General features: G+C 31.8%; 1 protein-coding gene across 3 annotated transcripts in view; it reads left to right on the top strand.

Annotated features, from left to right (window-relative positions):
- LOC134712871 (receptor for retinol uptake stra6-like) overlaps positions 1–22,176 on the top strand; it is a 36,047-nt gene that overhangs the window by 9,427 nt on the left and 4,444 nt on the right. For all 3 annotated transcript variants that reach the window (XM_063574853.1, XM_063574854.1, XM_063574852.1), the window contains exons 4-16: positions 747–832; positions 1,623–1,756; positions 3,119–3,285; positions 3,984–4,210; positions 5,306–5,385; positions 6,839–6,900; positions 7,781–7,919; positions 10,846–10,921; positions 12,657–12,735; positions 19,425–19,473; positions 20,214–20,328; positions 20,691–20,792; positions 21,732–21,895. In XM_063574853.1, the coding sequence (XP_063430923.1) occupies positions 747–832; positions 1,623–1,756; positions 3,119–3,285; positions 3,984–4,210; positions 5,306–5,385; positions 6,839–6,900; positions 7,781–7,919; positions 10,846–10,921; positions 12,657–12,735; positions 19,425–19,473; positions 20,214–20,328; positions 20,691–20,792; positions 21,732–21,895 (1,480 nt within the window). The remainder of the gene's footprint in view (positions 1–746; positions 833–1,622; positions 1,757–3,118; positions 3,286–3,983; positions 4,211–5,305; positions 5,386–6,838; positions 6,901–7,780; positions 7,920–10,845; positions 10,922–12,656; positions 12,736–19,424; positions 19,474–20,213; positions 20,329–20,690; positions 20,793–21,731; positions 21,896–22,176) is intronic.

Genomic DNA, 22,176 nt, shown 5'->3' on the forward strand with positions numbered 1-22,176 from the left:
TTAGCTTGATTTATAGCCGTCGTAGTTCCATCTGGTCGCCTTCGTACTTTTATTCAATGGCAACCCGATGGGATTACGAGGTCTTTACGAAGTCGTGTTGCTATCGTAAAACCTTCGGGTAGCTTCGTGATTCATTCGTGTAGACATCGTAATGTCAAAATTGCCCGATGGAAACGATGGAAACACGAATGCAATACGATGCTCAAAGATGCATTCCCGGTGACATTCCGATGGTGAGGATGGTGATACGAACTCAATACGAACCCTCAACATCGGACGCACCTTCGGGTATTTTTTAACATGTTTAAAAATTTAGAACCCTTTCCGAAGTTGTTCCCGAAGGGTAGAAAAAGTGGCCGATGGTTCTACGATGATTAAAGATAGCATTACGAATAGCCCGATCTTAAAACGATCAGTCCCGATTTTGAAAATTTCCATAATCGTGTTGCCATCGGCGTAAAAATCGGGACAGTGTGACGCGGCCAGTAACATATACAACCACTTACCAGTTCCTGACTAAAACATTATTCACAACGCCATTTTAGAAATTAGACTGTCATTCAAGATTGTAAGAAATGTCTCTTTTCTCACTAAACGACATGGTAAACAGTTAAAAAAAACCTGTTTGTTGACCCCTGTGTGCCTTTTCCAGTTTACAAATAAACGAATGACTGTATAGTTAACGTTTACAACATATAAGTATGGACATAAGATGAATGAAATCTGTAATTCTTCTAATTCTTTAGGTTGTATTTACATTACTCCTGGCTTTTGCTGAAAAGCGTGTGCACAAGTGTCTGCAATGTCTGGCTGGGAGACCGGGTGTTGTATAGTAAGTAAGATTTATGTTATAACCCGTTATACATGAATTGAAAATAATTAAAACAAGATGAATTAATTTATTGTAAAATGACAAAAAACGAAATCCGATGAAGATTTAAAACGGAAAGTCTCTAACCAAATGGGAAAACCAAAAGCTCAAACATCTCAAACGAATGGATAACAACTGTCACATTCCTGACTTTGTACAGGTTGTTCTTGTGTAGACATTTGTTGATTTTACTTGGTTTTATAGCTAGCTGAACCTCTCACTTGTAAGGCAGTCGCATGCCATTCCATTATATTGACAACGATGTGGGAACAAAACAAACAGACATGTTGAAGGCCGTACTTTAACCTATAATGGTTTACTTTTTAAATTGTTATTTGGATGGAGAGTTGTCTCATTGGCACTCACACCACATCTTCCTATATCTATATATCCCATTGTCTCATTAGCACTCATACCACACGTTCTTATATCTATATAATAGGTACAAATGTCTTTCAAATGATAATTATCACTCATACCACATGTTCTTATATCTATTTAATAGGTAAATGTCTTTCAAAATATAATTATCACTCATACCACGTGTACTATATCTATATACTAGGTAAGTTAGTAAATGGGTCATTGAAAACGGGTTGCTGTGAACAAATGTATTATGGCCTCTTGGTGTTTTTCAGTTTTATTTAACTTGTTAGAATGTCTAACCCATCTGTTTTTGTTAGACTATCCTCAGTAAGGTCCGGTACATTTTTGGTTTTTATGATATATTGATGTTTTACTATGTTTTCAGTCCAATGGATATCATGGGTAGATCTAGTAGAGTGTCGTATGCAGCAGCGTTTGGGGCCACAGCGACTTTGTGTTCAAGTGTTATTTTTGAACAAAAGTATGCAGTGGAGTTGGGTGGAGCTGCATATATTAAAGGTAGTCAAAGACATGATTTAGACTTAATACTATCAGTCACATCTAAAACTGACAACTTATATCCAAGAAATCCTTGAAAAAACAGTAAAAGATACATAAACATAAAAATGTCACGTCGACAGTCGATGCGCCAAATTAAAAAAAATAACATCCACATAAAGCATCTTTGTACTTTCAATACAGGCAGCAGTAGTACACCACTGTTCAAAAGTCATAAATCGATAAAGAGAAAAAAAAATAAAACCGAGGGAAGCATATCTGATGTAAGAGGAAAATAACACTGAACTGCAACCAAAACAAACGCAAACATACATAGAAATGAACTATTGATAAAAACTGGCATACTTCTTGGTAGATGTCATTTGAAGAAAAAATGGTGTTTTGAATTTAGTTTTATGGCTAGCCAAACCTCCCGTTTACATGACAATGTTGCAAATACCACTAAAATGACAACAATACGTGACAGAAATACAATACAATCGAATGCAATCACAATCCGCACAGAGAAATACATAAATCAATAATATAAATATGCATTACAACATTTCAACCTGAGAATAACAGAAAATTAAGAACAACATACATCTAACATTAAGTAAAATCAGCAAAGGACACAATAAACTGTGTGTCGATTAAATAGATCAACGCCACAAAAAATGATGTATACATTATCACAGGTAATCTTGAAATTCATACTATGATAAAATCGAAAAATTTACAATTATTTTCACAATACTAGTGCAAATTATTATCATGATTATGACGGTCTTGAAATGCTATTTTAAATTGTTGCTGGAAATGGTTTAAACACCGGTATACTACTGTTGCCTTTATTTGACTCGTCAGATCGACACATACCACAGAACATTAAACACAAAGACAAAAGAGAAAAACTAAGTATCTAAATAAGAGCTAATTCATAGCCGATCCTGTTTAATAATTAATTAATCCTGTTTGTCCGTCTGTTCATTTTACTACTAGTATTAATTTCTTGGTTTATCATAAATATATGTTGTCGACTGTCTGTAGTATATTATGATCAGACAATGCGTATGGCTGTTACTGTGAATTCAAACGAAACCACTAAGTCATAAATCTATAAAAAAAAGGATATTTCATACTACAAAATCTTGGTAATTACTTTTTCATTTCAGCATATATGGGTTTCCCCGATTTTGTTTTTTGTCCATGGATTTATGAGTTTTGAACAGTGGTATACTACTGTTGTCTTTATTTGGATTATTTAAAATGACCAATTATGTGTAAAAGAACACTTTTTGATATAAAAAAAATCTTGATCATTTGCAGTGTAATGTAAGGTTATTGTCTGAGAATGTTATTTAAATTTCATTTTATTTCTAGTGTTTGCTGTACTGTTATCTATGTTGATTTATGGATTGGATTTTATGCCTTTGTTTACTGCAATTACTGCCAACTCATCCCTTGGATTTGCAGTAGGCACTCTATATGCCTGGGCTTTTACACTTATCGTTTTCTTCAGAAATTTTTACTGTGATGGTTTAACCGTGGTAAGTTTTTGTGACGTCAATGTCAAAAGTAACGAATTCGCGTGTAAGAAGCGTTTTGCTGGATTAACCACCATCAGGAACACTGAAACCTAAATATTTGAAAGCTAAGAATTTATAAATACATAAAAGGAATACACAGGTTTGTTAAATGTAATTTTTACCTGAGGGAGCTGAAATCTTCTCTTTTGATAATCATTGAAAAAGTTATGAAAGGTTTGTTATAAATCATTTCTTCAACGAAGTACTGACTACCTAAATATATGATGAAGGAATTTGAAAAAGGCGATCAATTATTAAAATTTATTTACATGTAACTAAAAAAGAATAAAAAAAAGTTCTGCATGGGTACAATAATATGAAGCTACCTACTGTGGCCCAAAGAAGTACTGACTACCTATGCGACAGACTCGCGTTTTGTCTTCAAAAGACTCATCAGTGACGCTCGAATCCAAAAAAGTTAAAAAAAAAAAAAAAAAAAAAAGGCCAAATAAAGTATGAAGTTGAAGAGCATTGAGGACCAAAATTCCTAAAAGGTTTGCCAAATCCAGTTAAGGTAATCTATGCCTCAGGTAGAAAAGCCTTAGTGTTTCAAAAATTCAATTTTTTTTTACAGATAAGTCCTCAACTAAAAGTATAAACATAGTGCTAGTAAACGAAAACAATACTATATAATACTTCTAGTACTATTTATGTTTCAGAGAACCGTGTTATTAATAATAGCCGTAAATCTACCCGAGATGCTGTGTCATTTGTACCTTTCTATAAGTTTACCTGTCAGATTTGTCCGATCACTTTGCAGAAAGAGAAACCATCAGGACCTAGCAGTTGACTTTGAAGATGAAGACGATATACTTGATTCAATAAAGCGATCTTACCAAGGTGTACATGTAATGAAGTTGTTTAATCCACCCAAAGACGAACCACAGTAGGTAGCTTCATATTATTGTACCCGTGTAGAAGTTTTTTAATTCTTTTTTAGTAAAATGTAAATAAATTTTAAAAAAAGACGATTAATTGATCGCCTTTTAAAAATTCCTTCATCCTAGATTTCCAAAGCAAGTGGATTTAGAAATAATAGCTTAATCCATGCAATTTAACTTTAAAAAAGACATGTGGTATGATGGCCGATGAGACAACCGTCAACAAGGAACCAACATGACACAGACATTAACAACTATGAGTCACCTTTCGGCCTTCAACAATGAGTAAAGTTTATTGTCCATTTTCTAGCTTTAGAAATGTTTTCGCTGTCATGATTCACTCATCACAGTTTGATAACTTGTATAACCAAGACGAATCGTTAGACTGAGATTTGTAATATATTTTTGATTCAAACAATTGAACTAAATTTGTACTGAAACAGCGTTCATAAATAGGAGCCTGTAATACAGTGGTTAGTGTATTTTTTTCACCTTTTAGTATTATATTTTAATGACTGAGGCCGTTGGTTTTATCATTCGTCAGCTACTAAAGTATTTTTATTTGATCTCTGGATAGACTTCAACATAATCAACAAAAGCAACAGAAAGTGAATAAAGGATTGTCTCACTCTACCTAGCATCTAAGCACACTTTTTTTCAAGTTTAGTCTCGCGTTTATCAATTGGCCGTTTCAGAATTTAAAGCATCATGGGTAATTTCATTGTTCTTACCCCAATTTCCATTGTTTATAACGTTTTGAACAAATCAAAACGCTTTGGTGCACCCTTTGAAAATATTACCCAGGATGCTTTAGATTCTGAAACGGCGAATTACTGAGAGTTTTAAGTGTCTTAGTCTTTTCTAACAATCATGGCAAATTCTCTTGTTTGACTTTAAACATTTTGTATTCATTTCATCGAATTGTTTTTTTTTGTTTTTTTTTCCACATTATATATAATTCTTTATTTAATACCACTATACATAATGAATATTGCATTTTCTCGCACATTTATCCATAGCCCTCTTATATTTTTATCTAAGGATTAAGTTTAGGATATATATGTATTATTAATAACACAATTAATGCGTTTATTAAACAGGCAACCGAATGGTTTGAAAGACAAAATAATCTCGATTTTTAAAGGAATTTACCACAAGGTGGTCTACTCACGACTTGAAGGTGAGTAATATATTATTAACACATTTTTCACGAAATTTGTTTTTCATACAGACAAACGTGTTCATTATCAGGGTTAGTACCTGTACATATGGATCTTACATTGGTACCAGTGGATCATCGGCTTACCCAATCAAATTTTTTTTACTATTGATATTGGTTAAATATGATATTCCACGAGTAACTAAGTAAGAATCTGTTTCGCTACAACCTGGGTCAACATAGCGTTAAATAAAATAGCAAACACTGGTAACAATATATACAGTAATTTTGTTGTTTGGGGCACGGAAATATGTTTATCAAAATATTTGTTCATGGGACGAGAACAGAACGGAAAATTAATCGTAATACTAAATACTAAATCCAAACTGGTACATATGTAAGACTCAGATCGACGTCCGGTCTCTAATCGACGTCCGTTTCCAAATCTACGTCCAAATGTGACGTCACAATGAAATATTCTTCCAAATCGACGGCCGATTTTATGCATTACTTATCGACGTTCATTTCTTGGTTTCTCTAATCAACGTCTGTTTTGAATAAATAATTCACCAAAACCGACAACAGCTGAAACCTTTAGACCTTTATTATATTATGTGTGACAAAAAGGTTATACACTTAAAAAAAGAAGTTTTTTTTAACGATTTATTACATACTGACTGTGATATCATTTTGTTCATTTTAGAAATTACATAAAAATAAGGAGATGTGGTATGACATGAATAATGTAAACAATTTAAATTAGAAAATAATGGTCTCATTTATAAAAAAAAAAACATCAGAAAAACAAATATCATAGACTTAAACCATCGAAACCAAGTGCACTAGAGGCACATAAAGAATATGTCGGGGTTAAACATGTGCAGGCACATAAAGAATATGTCGGGGTTAAACATGTGTGAGAGCATTTACCTTCAACAGTTGTGTAACAGCACAACTTAAAACATAGCAAACTGTTTCAATGTCTTGCGTATATGATACCGGGTGTATAACTGATAATTTTGTTGAAGAATATCTCACAGAGTCCGAATTATAGTACTAAAAACAATTGGTTGTACTTCTTCATTTTGTCTATGGTCGAAGATTGAATAATGATCTCTAGATGGCGTTTGCTTTTCTTTGTCGAAGGAAGAGCACAATAAAATGCTAATATGATAACTGCTTATGACCTTTTCGTTAAACATTAGACTAGTACAATTAACCGTTTATGATAAAGTTACAAATATATCTCTTCATTTAACTGCTTTTATATCGCAATTAGCATTACCGTCATCTTGTTTTTCACACCTTTGCATTCGTGCAAACTTTTAGAGAATGTTATGCAATAATGTTCAATTTTGAACATTTAATCTCATTATGAATGTTACATTAATCAAAAAGATCTGCATGAAATATCTAATTTTTGTTATAATAATATTTAATAAAAGGTGAAGATGTAATATTGTGTTTGTTGCAGGTTTCAGATATTCCACCAGAATGTTGTCAGTTTCAGTTGTATCATTTATACTTATATATCAGGTAGGTATCAGATTACATGTCATCAGCAATACACTGTCTATTACTGTTTGTCATTTCTAAATTATATTATGCTTTTTTATAGTTAAACATATCAAAAAGTAAAATCACAAAAATACTGAACTCAGAGGAAAATCAATACGGAAAGTCCACAAAATGCATCAAAAACGAATAGACAAGAACTGTTATATTCCTGACTTGGTACAGGCATTTTCAAATGTAGAAAATGGTGGATTAAACCTGGTTCTATAGCGCTAACCCTCAGATTGGTCACTGTCCAAAATGTGTATTGAACGACCGAGTTACTGCAGTCAGAATTATTTAGTTTTATATTATCTATAATTATATATAGCATCTACTGCCCATACAATGGACTAATAACGTTTTAATTTTAAATAGATTAACTGCAACGTAGTCATTTAGTAAGTGCAAGTAATGTCTATAGATTTTGAGTGTCACTTATACCCAAACATTTTATAAAAGAAAACTAAGTAAATAAAAAAAAATATATTTCACTTCAAAGACAAAATGTCAATGTCAATATACAAATCCGTTGTCTGAAGTGGTTTTCATTACATTTTATTTATTCTCTAATGTTTTTGGCTATTGCTCATCATTTGTGTTCCCCTTTTTCCCTACTCTGTATATTTTTTTGACATCCTATATTTCTCTATTCTAATTTTGCTCCATTTTTATTCATTCTATATTTCCCAATTTTATCAAGTATTGTTTATTCTTTCAAATTCATTCAGGATCTCATACCGTACACGTAGCTTGGACTTACATTGAGTAGTGGCTGAAGTTAAAAAATTTCCAGTTAATACTTCGGAAACATGTGCTAAAATGTATTCAGAGTGATACTTGTTTATTGAATATTTTTCAGGTATACGTTGTAATTCTAGTTGCTATTATCGATTTGGTAGATATCCTTTTCGAACTTATAGGTGCTGTTGCAGACGCGACTGAAGATGACTTGCAATGGGTTGTAAGATTGTTATTTTATGTTGTTTATTCAGTATATAGTGAGTACATTGTATATATTATGGTGGTTATACAATTTCAATTTTAACAGAATAAAATTATGTAGTGGTTAAATGGCAAATTACACATATACTTTAATTAACACGGGTGGTTGTTATAATTGACCAAAAATTGCATGGTCTATAATATTGTGTTTAGTTTTGGCCATTTTGGGCTACAATACCGCTAATAGTTATCAAAGAGGGACGAAAGATACCAAAGGGACAGTCAAACTCATAAATCTAAAACAAACTGACAACGCGCCAAGGCAAAAAATGAAAAAGACCAACATAGACAACTAAAGAATAAACAACACGAACCCCACCAAAAACTAGGGGTGATTTCAGGTGAAGGGTAAGCAGATCCTGCTCCACATGCGGCACCCGTCGTGTTGCTTATGTGATTACAAATCCGGTAAATAGTCTAATTCGGTAGACAAAGGTAGTTACCAGGATTATAATTTATAATGCTAGACGCACGTTTCGTCTTCATTAGACATATCTGTGATGCTTGGATTAAAATATTTATAAAGCCAACAATTAAAAGGTAAAGAACATTGCAGACCCAAAATTTCAAAAAGTTGTGCCAAATACAGCTAAGGTAATCTAATCCTGGCATAAGAAAATTCTTCGTTTTTCCAAAAATTCACGGTTTTGTAAACAGGAAATTTACAAAACTGACCATATAATTGATATTCATGTCAACACAGTCTACGTCACCAATTTATCATAATTTTATTTACTTTATTCCTAATGAACTATAGTTTATGAATAAAGCATTTCCAAATTTAGGAAATTGGGTTTACAAAAAAAAGGGTCAAAAATGATAATAACAATAATTTAATATATAATAAGGCCAAATAACTGAAATCCCCTGATTGATTATAAGACTTTGAACCTTCTCATATGAAGTGAAATATTATCAAAAGGACCTAGATATAAAAAGAAAATCAATCATGAGTCAACAAAGGTCTATTGAACGTTCATTGAACATAGCATATGATGTTTTTTTCTACAATGCTCGTAGATATAGTCACATTTTCTACACTTATAAAAAAAGCGTGTTTTCAACAGTAGATATATGAGCCCATTGTGGGACTGTTTTTAAAGGGAGGGGTTTGGCTAGCCAAAAACAAGATTCAATCCACCATTTTTTCCCTAAAATATTCTGTATAAAGTCAGGTAACTGGCTATTGTTATGTTATAGTTCTTTTTCTGTGTGTGTTGCATTTTAGTTTTTCTGTTATGTCGTTGTTTTCCTCTTACATTTGATGAATTTCCCTCAGTTTTAGTTTGTAACCCGGATTTATTTTACTTTTAAATCGATTTATAAATTTTGAACAGCTGCCTTTATTTTATAAAATTGAGAATGAATATATGGAATATGTCAAGGTTCTTATAACCAGACCAAACAGCAGAAATCAGCAGACGGCCACCAATGGGTCTTCAACACTGCGAGAAAACACCGCAACCGGAGCCAGGCTTTAGCTGACACCGAAACAAAAATGTTTACTTGGGCGGTAAAATTGGACGACATACTTAACTCCGAATTTATAACTTATCTAATCTTATAAATCATACAAGGCTATCAAAGGTCAGGGGTTCCTGTCTTGGAACAGGCGAAAAAACGCGTCGGCGTGAGAACATGATTTCACCAGTTATCAACTGTATGCGTGTTGTTGATCGCTTTGGTGTCAGTGACGAAAATCATAATTCAAAAGAAAAACAACCAAACTGGATTCAGAGGATTAATTGTGAAACAGATGGTTACTTTTGTTCTTAAAGTGTATTGACAACTAATGTGTCCGTTAGACGTAATGTTTTCATATATTGGTATCACGTCGTTGTCCTCATCCGCGTCATCCGCAGACATTTGGATTTACACATAACTTACATAACTTTAAAACATTAGTAAATATAAATCTGTGAGATTCAAACACAAAGTGTAAGACCGCAAAAGGAAGATTGGGATTGATTTTGGGGTATATGGTCCCAATAGTTTAAGAATTAGGTGCCAAAAAGTGGCCCTAATAAGCATTTTTCACATAATAACTTGTGGAACGGTAAATGAATATCTCTGAAAAAAATCACGAAAGATACCAGAGGGACAACAGTCAAACTCATAAATCGGAAAATGAGTGTGAAAACGCAATGGCTACAAATGAAAAAAAGACAAGCATACACAAAGTAATACACATGACACAACATAGAAAACTAAAGAATAAACAACACGAACTCCACCAAAAACTAGGGGTGATCTCAGGTGCTCCGGAAGGGTAAGCAGATCTTGCTCCACATGTGGTACCCTGAAATTATACAACAAGTTTCCATATCACGAAGGGATAGTTAGAACTGGCTTTGGAGGTTATGGCTCAAACTGGTTAAGGGGGGGGGGGGGTAAATCAAATTTGGAGTGGGGGACAATTTGTTCTGAAGATTTCAGAAATTAAAAAGATAAATTTTTGAATTGTTTTTTTTTGCACAAAGAAAGAGGGGATAAAAATATTTTGGGTGGTAGAAGGAGATCAATACGCAACATCATAGTTTATTGAACAAAAAAAATCAAATCACATAACCAATTCAACACAGAATGAGATACCTATTATATATCAAATATGTGTTTACAATTCAAATTCAGACCTGCATCAAGTGGGAGTATTGTGTCCATTTTTGCCCAAACTGTTGGACCTCTGCGGTCGTGTCCAGCTACGCTAGGCTGAGCAATTTTTGATTTAAAAGTTTTAAGTTTTTAAGGCTGAATTGTACCTACGAGCGTTGGGATACGTGATGAAATATTCTAGTCCAGAAACCACGCAATCTACATTACTAAAATAAAGCTGTTTTTGCTCACATTTTGTGGAAGAATCTGATCTATTGAAATAATATTAAAATAAATGTACTGTTTAAAATGACATTTTTTTTATTTCAGTCAGTTTAGTCGTATCCTTGACTGTTAGCTTTCTGGTGAATGTAATAATGATTGTTCATACTCTAGCGTCTTACAGGTAAGAAGAAAATACTATGTAATAATGATTGTTCATACCCTAGCGTCTTACAGGTAAGAAGAAAATACTATGTAATAATGATTGTTCATACTCTAGCGTCTTACAGGTAAGAAGAAAATACTATGTAATAATGATTGTTTATACTCTAGCGTCTTACAGGTAAGAAGAAAATACTATGTAATAATGATTGTTTATACTCTAGCGTCTTACAGGTAAGAAGAAAATACTATGTAATAATGATTGTTTATACTCTAGCGTCTTACAGGTAAGAAGAAAATACTATGTAATAATGATTGTTCATACCCTAGCGTCTTACAGGTAAGAAGAAAATACTATGTAATAATGATTGTTCACATACCCTAGCGTCTTACAGGTAAGGTGAAAATACTATGTAATAATGATTGTTCATACTCTAGCGTCTTACAGGTAAGAAGAAAATACTATGTAATAATGATTGTTCATACCCTAGCGTCTTATAGGTAAGAAGAAAATACTATGTTATAATGATTGTTCATACCCTAGCGTCTTTCAGGTAAGAAGAAAATACTATGTAATAATGATTGTTCATACCCTAGCGTCTTACAGGTAAGAAGAAAATACTATGTAATAATGATTGTTAATACTCTAGCGTCTTACAGGTAAGAAGAAAATACTATGTAATAATGATTGTTCATACTCTAGCGTCTTACAGGTAAGAAGAAAATACTATGTAATAATGATTGTTCATACCCTAACGTCTTACAGGTAAGATGAAAATACTATGTAATAATGATTGTTCATACCCTAGCGTCTTACAGGTAAGAAGAAAATACTATGTAATAATGATTGTTAATACTCTAGCGTCTTACAGGTAAGAAGAAAATACTATGTAATAATGATTGTTCATACCCTAACGTCTTACAGGTAAGATGAAAATACTATGTAATAATGATTGTTCATACCCTAGCGTCTTACAGGTAAGAAGAAAATACTATGTAATAATGATTGTTCATACTCTATCGTCTTACAGGTAAGAAGAAAATACTTTTCTTAATCTTAATCATTTTGACTAAATTAAAAATCAATTTAACAGTATTTCTACGACAAATATATGATTCCTGACCAAACATTTTTAATATATTGATTTGATTAAAATGCAAACTTCACTACGAATGATGGTGTCTGTAACTCTTTCTTGGATTTTTAGATAATTAATAATTGTTTTGGGAAAGTTGAAAATTGGTATTGAAAGTTTAATTTAACGACTTGGTAAAAAATGTGAAATTAATTGATTAACCAATATCTGCATACAGTACTTATTATATATGATATCTATGCACATAATCCGTTGGATGTGTTTTGACTGATATTGTTGGAAAAACATGATTTATTTTTAGCTGTTTTTCCCTTTGAAATAGCTTGCAATAAATAAAAAAGAACCAGAATTGAAATTGTTTAAGCTAGACGCACGATTTGTGTACAAGAGGCTCATCACTGAAAAGTTTAACGGGCTCTTTCTTTTATATTTAGCTTATTTGATGTAATTTCCATCATAAATTGTCGAAACAAAATACTGGAACTCCCGAATATTTTAAACGTTAAAGGCTTTTAATCTACTGGAGAAATGGGGGAGGGGCAAAATCCAAAAAACCGGCGTATTGTGGCCATAAGTTTTCTGTTTGTCCTGCTTTTAAAGGCTGCCATTCAACTTTGAATCGCACACATATATAAACGAATAACATATTGATTATTATAGGACTTTGCTGTTGGGATTATATAAAGGTGACAACGGTCATTTGACTCCAAAAGAAGAAAAATCGAACTCAACTTTGCTAGTAAGTAAAATCTCTACAAGTTTTCTTCTTTCAGTTGTATGATAAGTCCTAAAGAATTCTATTTTATGAGTCACATTATTGGATAGTCCAATACTCTTGTTATGCTCTCTTACGTCAACAATATGTTTCGTGATTAAATCAAAACTCATTTACAATGAGAACGATTAGTGGGGCGATTACGATATGTTTTCTCTTAAAAAGTCCTGTATCAAGCCAGGAATGTATCAGTTTTGATTAAATAGTTTTTTTCTATGTATGTTTGTTTTTGTTGCAGCTCAGCATGTCTGTTCTTCCGTTTTTCCCTCTTATAGTTGATGTGTTTCCCTCGGTTTTGGTGTGTTACCCGGTTTTGCTCAACCGATTAATGTTTATTGAACTGCGGTATACTGCTTTTATTTGTTTCAAAGTCTTATAAAACTCTTGTCAAGTGTACGCGCTTCTTCTATTCATACTTATGTTATAATTCTTAACATATACTTTTTGAAAACTGTAAAACCGTTTTCTTTTTTTCGATAACTGAATTATATTTGTACGTGGGATCATTATGAAATCAAGTAAGCTTTGTTTCAGACACATCCGGACTTTTAGATTTTTATCCCGATCGATGTATTGCTTATTGATATAAAGATTACAGTTTACTCTTTTATATGCAACTGTTATACACGAAACAGGGTTACCTAGGTCTTTCTAATTTCCCTCGACTTTCGGTATTTTTGTGATTTTACTTTTTTTAATACATTATAAAAGGCCTGTACTAAGTAAGGATGAGAAATAAGTTTTCCATTCGGTAGATATGGTTAAGCTTTTGATTTTTGCCATTTTATGAAGGACTCTCTGATTTGAATTTTTCTTGAATATTTCTCTTGTAGTTCAGTATGTTTTTTTGTTATTTCCTATTTCTATTCAAAGCTACACAGAACAACGTTCAAATAGTTCCTTCGTTAATAGTAAAAAATAATAGTTAATATTTAAACACGTTCTACATAATGATACCCTAGGGGACATTTAGTATTTGATTCAGCCAATTTGTAGTTTATCAAATAAAATTGAGAATGGAAATGGGAAATGTGTCAAAGAGACAACAACCCGACCAAATTAAAAAGCAACAGCAGAAGGTCACCAACAGGTCTTCAATGTAGCGAGAAATTCCCGCACCCGGAGGCGTCCTTCAACTGGCCCCTAAACAAATATATACTAGTTCAGTGATAATGAACGCCATACTTATTTCCAAATTGTATACAAGAAACTGAAATTAATATAATACAAGACTAACAAAGGCCAGAGGCTCCAGATATGGGACAGGTACAAAAATGCGACGGGGTTAAACATGTTTGTGAGATCTCAACCCTCCCCCTATACCTCTAACCAATGTAGAAAAGTAAACGCATAACAATACGCACATTAAAATTCAGTTCAAGAGAAGTCCGAGTCCAAAGCATACTTACCAGGTTTACTGTATTAATTATTTTTTCCTGATTTACTTTCGTTTAAAACGATCAAAGATAAACTGTTCGACAGTTAAAGATATATATTCTGCACATATACAGTAGCTGTATAGTCCCACAATGTTGTCATCTGAACCTGATACAGTTTTGAAATCTTTGAAGAAAAATGAAAAGAACAATCAAATTGAGAATGGAAATGGGCAATGTGTCCATAGGACACGACGGTGTTTTCCCATTTCGCCTTAGCTGTGAATTCCCGGTAAAAAAGGTATAAAATATACTAAGGCCAGATGGGAATTGAACTAAGGCGAAATGGGAATTTAGAAAAAAATATTAAATAAACAAATTAAGCCTTTGTGTTTTTATAGCAATTTGAACAACATGTAATTAGGGATTTGTTTTTCTTTAATTATTTTTTTTTAATAAAAGTGACCATTTTTATGATTTCAAAAGTTGTGAAATCAGAAAAAATCTACAATTAAAAAAATGTAGTTGGAAAATTGCTTCTCTTGAAATATTGTTTGTTGATATTTAATAAAAGTTGCATTTTTTTTTTTAATTCATGCAGTTTGAAAAATTGAAATAATTTAATTATCCTTAACATTATGCAACACAAAATGTTTAATAGAAAGAAAAAAAAATATTTTCCCACAGACTTGTTTAATTACATAACAGAAACTTTAATAAAAAAAATTATTAAAAAATCTCCAAAACTGTGCTAACTATATATATGTCGTGTACAAGTTGCGATTTTGTACAGGTTATAACGTGTACAAAAATATTGTACATGTTATAACTTGTATAATGCAAAAATACAAGTTATAACATGTACAAAAGTACCTCGTACATGTTATAACCTGTACAAAATATTGCATAAAAATGGTTTTAACTTGTACAAAATCGAAAAATAAGGATATGTTTCTATTATCGTAACAGACGTTATTAACCTCAATAATATTTTCATAACTTTTTTATTATTCCTTCATGTTAGTGTGTTTTGTCCTTTTTTGATATAGTTAATGGGTAGGGGTCGGTATTACGAAGCATTCCTAAGACCTGTCATAAAATATATCTTAGAACATGTCTTATGATCACTGTTATGTCTATCTATGGTCATATCTTTATTTGATGAATTATAATTGTGATTGTCCACTTTGAGGGCAATAGTAAAATACTTTCATTCTAGTTGACACTAAAAGACATAAGAGGATAGCCAGGACAGATGTGTCTACAAATAAAATTGGGAATGCAAATGGGGTATGTGTCTATAAGATAACAACCCGCCTATGGAGCAGACAACATCCAAAGGCCACAAAAACATGTTTTCAAAGTAGAGGATATATATTTAAAACATCAAAATGACATTCGCCTCATGCAATGATCTTATAGTTTATAAAAAAAAAATGAGTTATAAAGAGGTAGGGCCAATTTATCGATGATTTTTTTCACAGAAGGGCCAATTTCAAAAAGTGCCGAGAGAATAAAATTTACTATAAAAACAAAAAATAAAAATGCTTTTTGATCAATATCTCGATTTACATATAGTATGATATGTGTGATCAAAAGTTAATTTGACCCTTAAAAAGGATGAAAGTCCAATATGCGGATTTTCAGGTGTTTTTAGGTGAGAAAAACATGGAATCCCCTAAGAAGGACATTTCAAACCAAAAAAAAGTTATGCTTTTTATGACTGTTGTTATTCATACTACTTTTTACTTCAAAAATGAAATTGGTTTTGTGTGTCCTTATTACATAAAAAACAACTTTTTAAAGAAAAAATTGTAACATCGATAAATTGTACCGATATAGATTCTTAACAAGAGAGATATGTATAAGCATCGCCGTAGCTCCATTAGTAGAGCACAGAACTACTAATAAATGATGGTTTTAAAGAAAGGGTTCGAATCTAGCTCAGAATATTTGCATTTTTTGTATTGTTATATTAAATTTTAATGTTTCTATCATATTTTTTCGGATGTTTGCTTAATTCATAGAGTCATTCTGGTTCATTTTGACTATATAGTTTACTAGTTTATTATTTTACATGTATCAAAGAAAAAAAAATGTATTGCTTATTTTGTGCATTCCTAGACTATCCATACTCTTGACTTACTTTCTATTAATGTGGTTACATTTATTACATATATCCAAGGACCAACTGCCGTCAAACTGATAACCAATAACACGAGAATTAATTCTATAGCAATGAAACCTACATGTTGCGGGGGTTATATATACACATAACTTAAAATAAGGCCATTGTATACAAGTTTCAAAACAACACAAACTATTTTTCGAAACCTTTTTTGAACATGGTATCATATGTAACAAATGCAGTCAACAACAACTTTGTCGCCAATTCACAAACTGTTTAGATACTAGTTCTGAAATGTTTACCACCGTCCCTACACCGGTACTTCAGTCATCAGAAAATAAAACAACACAACAGAACAATCAATTACAATACAAATCGTGATTGTAGGTAAAACATCAAGAAGCTGTTGCATCTGTATCACAACGAAGGTCCGATTTGTTAAAATGACAGAAAAGGCAATATAACATGTGTCAGTAACTCAGGGTGATCTATGACTTACTGACGGTATTAAAGATGTTCTCGGGTTAAAATATAAACATGTAGTATCTTATCTTATAGACGATAAAACCTTAAAAGACCAGGAAAAGTACAGATATACATATATTTAGAATGAGACAATCAAGATTTGAATTTGTTCCGTGTTATTTGGCTCCTTGGCATGTTACGTGGTATGGCACCTTGCATAAAGGATGTTAACAATAAAATAAAATCAATATTAAAAAATCAATAGTCTTGGCCTTGTTTATGTAGGAATACCTGTTCAAGGTATGAAAATAGATGACGTGACGTATTATCATGTACTATAATTAACATCTATCGGGCTATTTAAAGCATGATTTACCTATCTAATCGAATGAAACAAATCGCCGGCAAATTGGCCATGGCTCTTTACATAAGTGACATGCTGAAGGCCAAAAAAGTTGAAGAGTAGATCTAAAGACATTGAAAATGAAGCGTGGTCCAATGAAAACTATTTCAGCTTTCTCTTGCTTTTACAGAGTAAGCAAATAAGACATTGTTTAAGTCTTTGCATGCTATACAACGAGAGGGAGGAATATTTCCCAAAATTATTAGGCATTGTTCTTTAATTTTTTGGAAGAATATAGTTACTAGAACTAGTATTTAATGTAATTGCCATTTAGGAAATGCAAGCTTATAGTAAATAGTGTCACACTTATTTAAGCCATGATGGACAGCATAAAACATACAATTACATGAAAACACATTTTGCCAATATAAGTCATGAAACAAATATTCCTGAAACTTTGTGATCATTCTCCTCTACGGTAAAAGACACGTTCTGGCATTTTTATTGTTGTTCTTTATGCATTGGTGAATTTAAATGTATATTTTACTTCATTAAGATTTATCTTAAATTTTGTACAAGTTAAAACCATTTTTAAGCAATATTTTGTACAGGTTATAACATGTATGAGGTGCTTTTGTACATGTTATAACTTGTATTTTTGCATTATACAAGTTATAACATGTACAACATTTTTGTACATGTTATAACCTGTACAAAATCGCAACTTGTACACGACATATATAAAGCAAAATCCATGGTATTCAAAGACTTGACTTCTTCAAAATTTGAACAAATTACCAATGATTAGTTTATCATGAGATGCACAGACCAATAAAAGTGCACAAAAACTGCCTTCATTCGAAAGCATGAGATCAGCACTCTACCAGACAAAACTGCAATCACGTTTACCAAATGCTTAACAAAGAATACACACCACAGACTAAATTAATACCTGCACCAAGTTAATGTAGAATTGTGATATGAAGAGAGGGCAGAAACCTACAACCAACCTGGAATCACCAGCAGACAAACGGACCCAAGACAAATAAGCATTTAGAGGGCTGGCATAACAAGATCAAAAAGACAGCCAAAACAACACATCCAAATATATTTTAAATTATCAATGTGTTCAAGAAAGAGTAAGCAGCTTACGAGGCAAAGAAAGTCATGACAGTGTACAGCAGGTGGCAAGATGAGAGGAAAAGCAAAGAAGTATAGATAAATAGAAGAAAGATTCACCACTGTAAAGGAAACCCTACACAATGGTACAACTGACTTTATTCAGTATGGTGATGCAGCATCTTACATCCTCAAACTTGGAAATTAAATTAGCCTTGAACATTCAAATATATATATCAGTGCCTTGTACTTAGATATAGGAAGATGTGGTGTGAGTGCCAATGAGACAACTCTCCATCCAAATAACAATTCAAAAAGTAAACCATTATAGGTTAAAGTACGGCCTTCAACACGGAGCCGTGTATGATATTTGTCTTTATTTATTCATTAAAATATGAAATGTTCATATCCAATTTGTCATCTCTAATAAGACTTTACTTACAAAATATAACATTAGTAAACAAAACAAAACACTTTCAGGAAAAAAAAAGAGCAACTATAAAAAATGGGACACCAAAAATGAAAAAAAATATTTTTCCTTTTAAAAGTATTTCATGGTAGAATTTGACATCAAAATAACAAATATAAACTAATTGCAATACAAACAAAACATAACTTAATTTTATTGTTTACAGAAGCTCCAATTTCGCCTTAGTTAATTCTTGTGTACCTGAAAATTTGTACTAAGGCAAACTGGGATTAATTTTATGTATAAATTTTGACAGCTAAGGCGAAATGAGAATAAGCCATATAAGCCGACACGACTGCCCGACTCGCACTATCATTTTCTAGGTTTAATGGACCGTGAAATTGAAGTAAAAACTCATGATTTGGCATTTAAATTAGAAATATTATATCAAAGGGAATATGTATACTTAGTGTGAAGTTGATTGGATTTTAATTTTATCAAAAACTACCAAAAACGTTAACCTGAAACATAATAGACGTACGAACAGACGGACGGACGGACGAACGGATCCACAGACCAAAAAATGTAATGCCCCTCTACTATCGTAGGTGGGGCATAAATACTAATTTGAGAATTTATTGTTCATAATAATTCACTAGTGATGATGTACAAATTAACATCTGGTGGGTACAACCATACAATTATGCAGAATAAAAGTTGGTGTTTATCAAAGTAAAAATGATGATTCACTAATAAGCATTTACCTAATTGAATTATTCTTGAGATTATGTTGTCCTTCTTTGCTATTTCTAGGTTGGTAGTATGCGGTATGCTGGCTACCAGGTAGCTTATGTAGCTTGGGGTATGATTCAATCAGTTAATTATGATTCTATATGATTTCTACAAATATTGCTTTTTTCATTATTGTTTGAAGTGAATATTTAAACGTTCTCATATTGGTTAGAATTTTTTCCCTCTACTTATTGCATATAAATTATCACGTTATATTGTTTATGGACATGAAAACAGCTTTGTAAAATTTTACTCCGGTTCATTAAATTTATTTTGAGCTATCGACTCTTTTTTGTGATAAATTGTTGAAAACAGATTTTTTCATATTTAATATTGTTAGAAAAAAGAAGTTGCGGTTTGATTGACAACGAGTCATCTCTTTATTAGATACCAGAATGACGTAGAAGTAGTCAAACGCAGGTTACCGTATGACTTTTGACAATTATCCCCATGTCAATAAAAAAAAACCTCAAACTGCATTACAGTCTCTTAAGGCAAAGTGACAAATTAAATGTTCAAAACATTTAACTATCATAAAATCAAGATACCAGAGGAACAGCCAATCTCATAATCGAAAATAAACTGACAATGCCATGGCTCAAAATGAAAAAGACGAACAGATAAATAAAAGTACACAAGAAACTACAAAGAAAACAAATTTTTTTCGAAGTCTTAACTTACTTTGTACTACTTATATTATGTTAGCTGTATACAACTGGGAAGTCAGAAGACTAGTATGTTAATTAATATAATAACAATATTTATCTCTTTTTATATGATAACAATATGTATCTCTATTTATACAAATAGGTTATTTCATCCAGTTTCTTATACTTTTTATTGTGGCTATAATACTAGCAGTTATAATTATTCTGGTGATAAATGGTTTTCATGGTTGGCTAGTCACTATCCTGCATAATCTTTGGTAAGTTAACTCTGAAAGATCATTCCGTTATACTTCTTTAAAATTGACATGTGCAACATTTCATTCTCTAAATATCAAGTAAATGCAAATGTCATTCTCTAAATATCAAGTAAATCAGGATGTGAGCTCCACCTTTACCCAAATAATCCCAATTTATGTGAGAACGTTGGACAGCTTTGGTATTTTGTTCTCATAGAAAGGTATTTGTTGGTCCATTATTAAACTGGTGTTCCACAAATATCTCTTTGGAAGTAATTCTTATCAAGATTAAGTGGGCAAGCTTTATCATAGTCTAGAAACAAATACATTAATATTGTGCAAATTATAAATTATGTTTGTTTTATTTATTTATTTTATTTCAGGCCAGTTCTATTATCCTCGTTGGTGGTTAATATAACACAAAAAATTGTATGTACCTTTGCGTTTTTACAACAAAATGGAAAGGTTTTAGCAATAGATAATAGGTAGGTTGTGTTTGTGTTATGAATTATTTACCCGATTATAAATACCATAAATGGTTAATTTTCCTGAATCATTTACGTACTCCTAAAATTAATGTATTTTCAGTTATGTTCGAGGCCAAACCATTCGCGAATCCAAAATCTAATACAAACATGTAATAGCTGATCAGGCACAATAAAACCAAATTGAAGTAAAGCAAAACCCAGAAACAAGCATTCAGATATTTTCGTGAGGGAGATTGTTCTTTCATTTGTAATGATTCGCGTTAAATAAACTCCTCATAGATAACAAGAATAACATACGTAAGTAAGCGATATTCAAACATCTAAAATGACGTTATTTTGACCTTGTTTTAATCTGCAATAAGTACGCTAATGATTCTTAAGAAAAATTTCAATTACTCAAGTTGAATAATTTTGTGAAAAATGATCAAATGCACTATTTTCTCTTTAAAAACAGATAATGAATTTTCACCACGGTAAAAAAAAGATTCATACGAGAAACATATTGTCTAAAACTAACTGTCTTTTAAATACATTTTTGATTTTAATATTTTTAGAATAACAACATATAAAAAAGAAGATGTGATATGATTGCGAATGAGACAACTATCCACAAAAGACCAAAATGACACAGACATTAACAACTATAGGTCACCGTACGTCCTTCAACAATGAGCAAAGCCCATACCGCATAGTCAGCTATAAAAGGCCACAATAAGACAATGTAAAAAATTCAAACGAGAAAATTAACGGCCTTATTTATGTAAAAAAGTTAACATGTTGAAATCATCTCATAGAGATTTATTCAATTATTTATTATTTACTATTAAAGAAAAGAATTCGGGTCTTAAATTATCTTTTTAAATGAAATAGACTTCCTTTTTTGTATTTTTATTTCTATTATTATTATTAAATGTGAGTAATTAATTATTTTTTCAGACGAGTGTTTTTCGTAGTAGTTTACTTCATGTTTTTCTACAACATATTTCTTGGTTTGGTGTCTTGTTTGTTGAGAATTATAAAAGCCATGGTGTTGGGTGCTTTATTTCTGCCTCGGCTGGATCATAGCACACTTCCTAGGAAGTTTCAGTGGTTTGACCCAGGTACAATATATTATGTTATTTAAATTAATCACAATGAAAATACCTAGTTAATACTTATAAATTATAAAATTTCCAGGGTTAGTATAAAAGTGTAATATTTCCTAAAGTGAAACTGAGGTACATATAAACTTAACAGCCAATTATGTTGACATGATAAATTGTTGTGGTTCCTGTTGACAAAGCTTTATAACTATGTAAATGATCATAATACTGTGAGTGCCCCTGTTAGAGAATTAGGAATACAAGAACACATACTAGGTTATCATACAAACCACTTACCT

Source organism: Mytilus trossulus, chromosome 3, assembly GCF_036588685.1.
Source record: "Mytilus trossulus isolate FHL-02 chromosome 3, PNRI_Mtr1.1.1.hap1, whole genome shotgun sequence".
NCBI lineage: Eukaryota > Metazoa > Mollusca > Bivalvia > Mytilida > Mytilidae > Mytilus > Mytilus trossulus.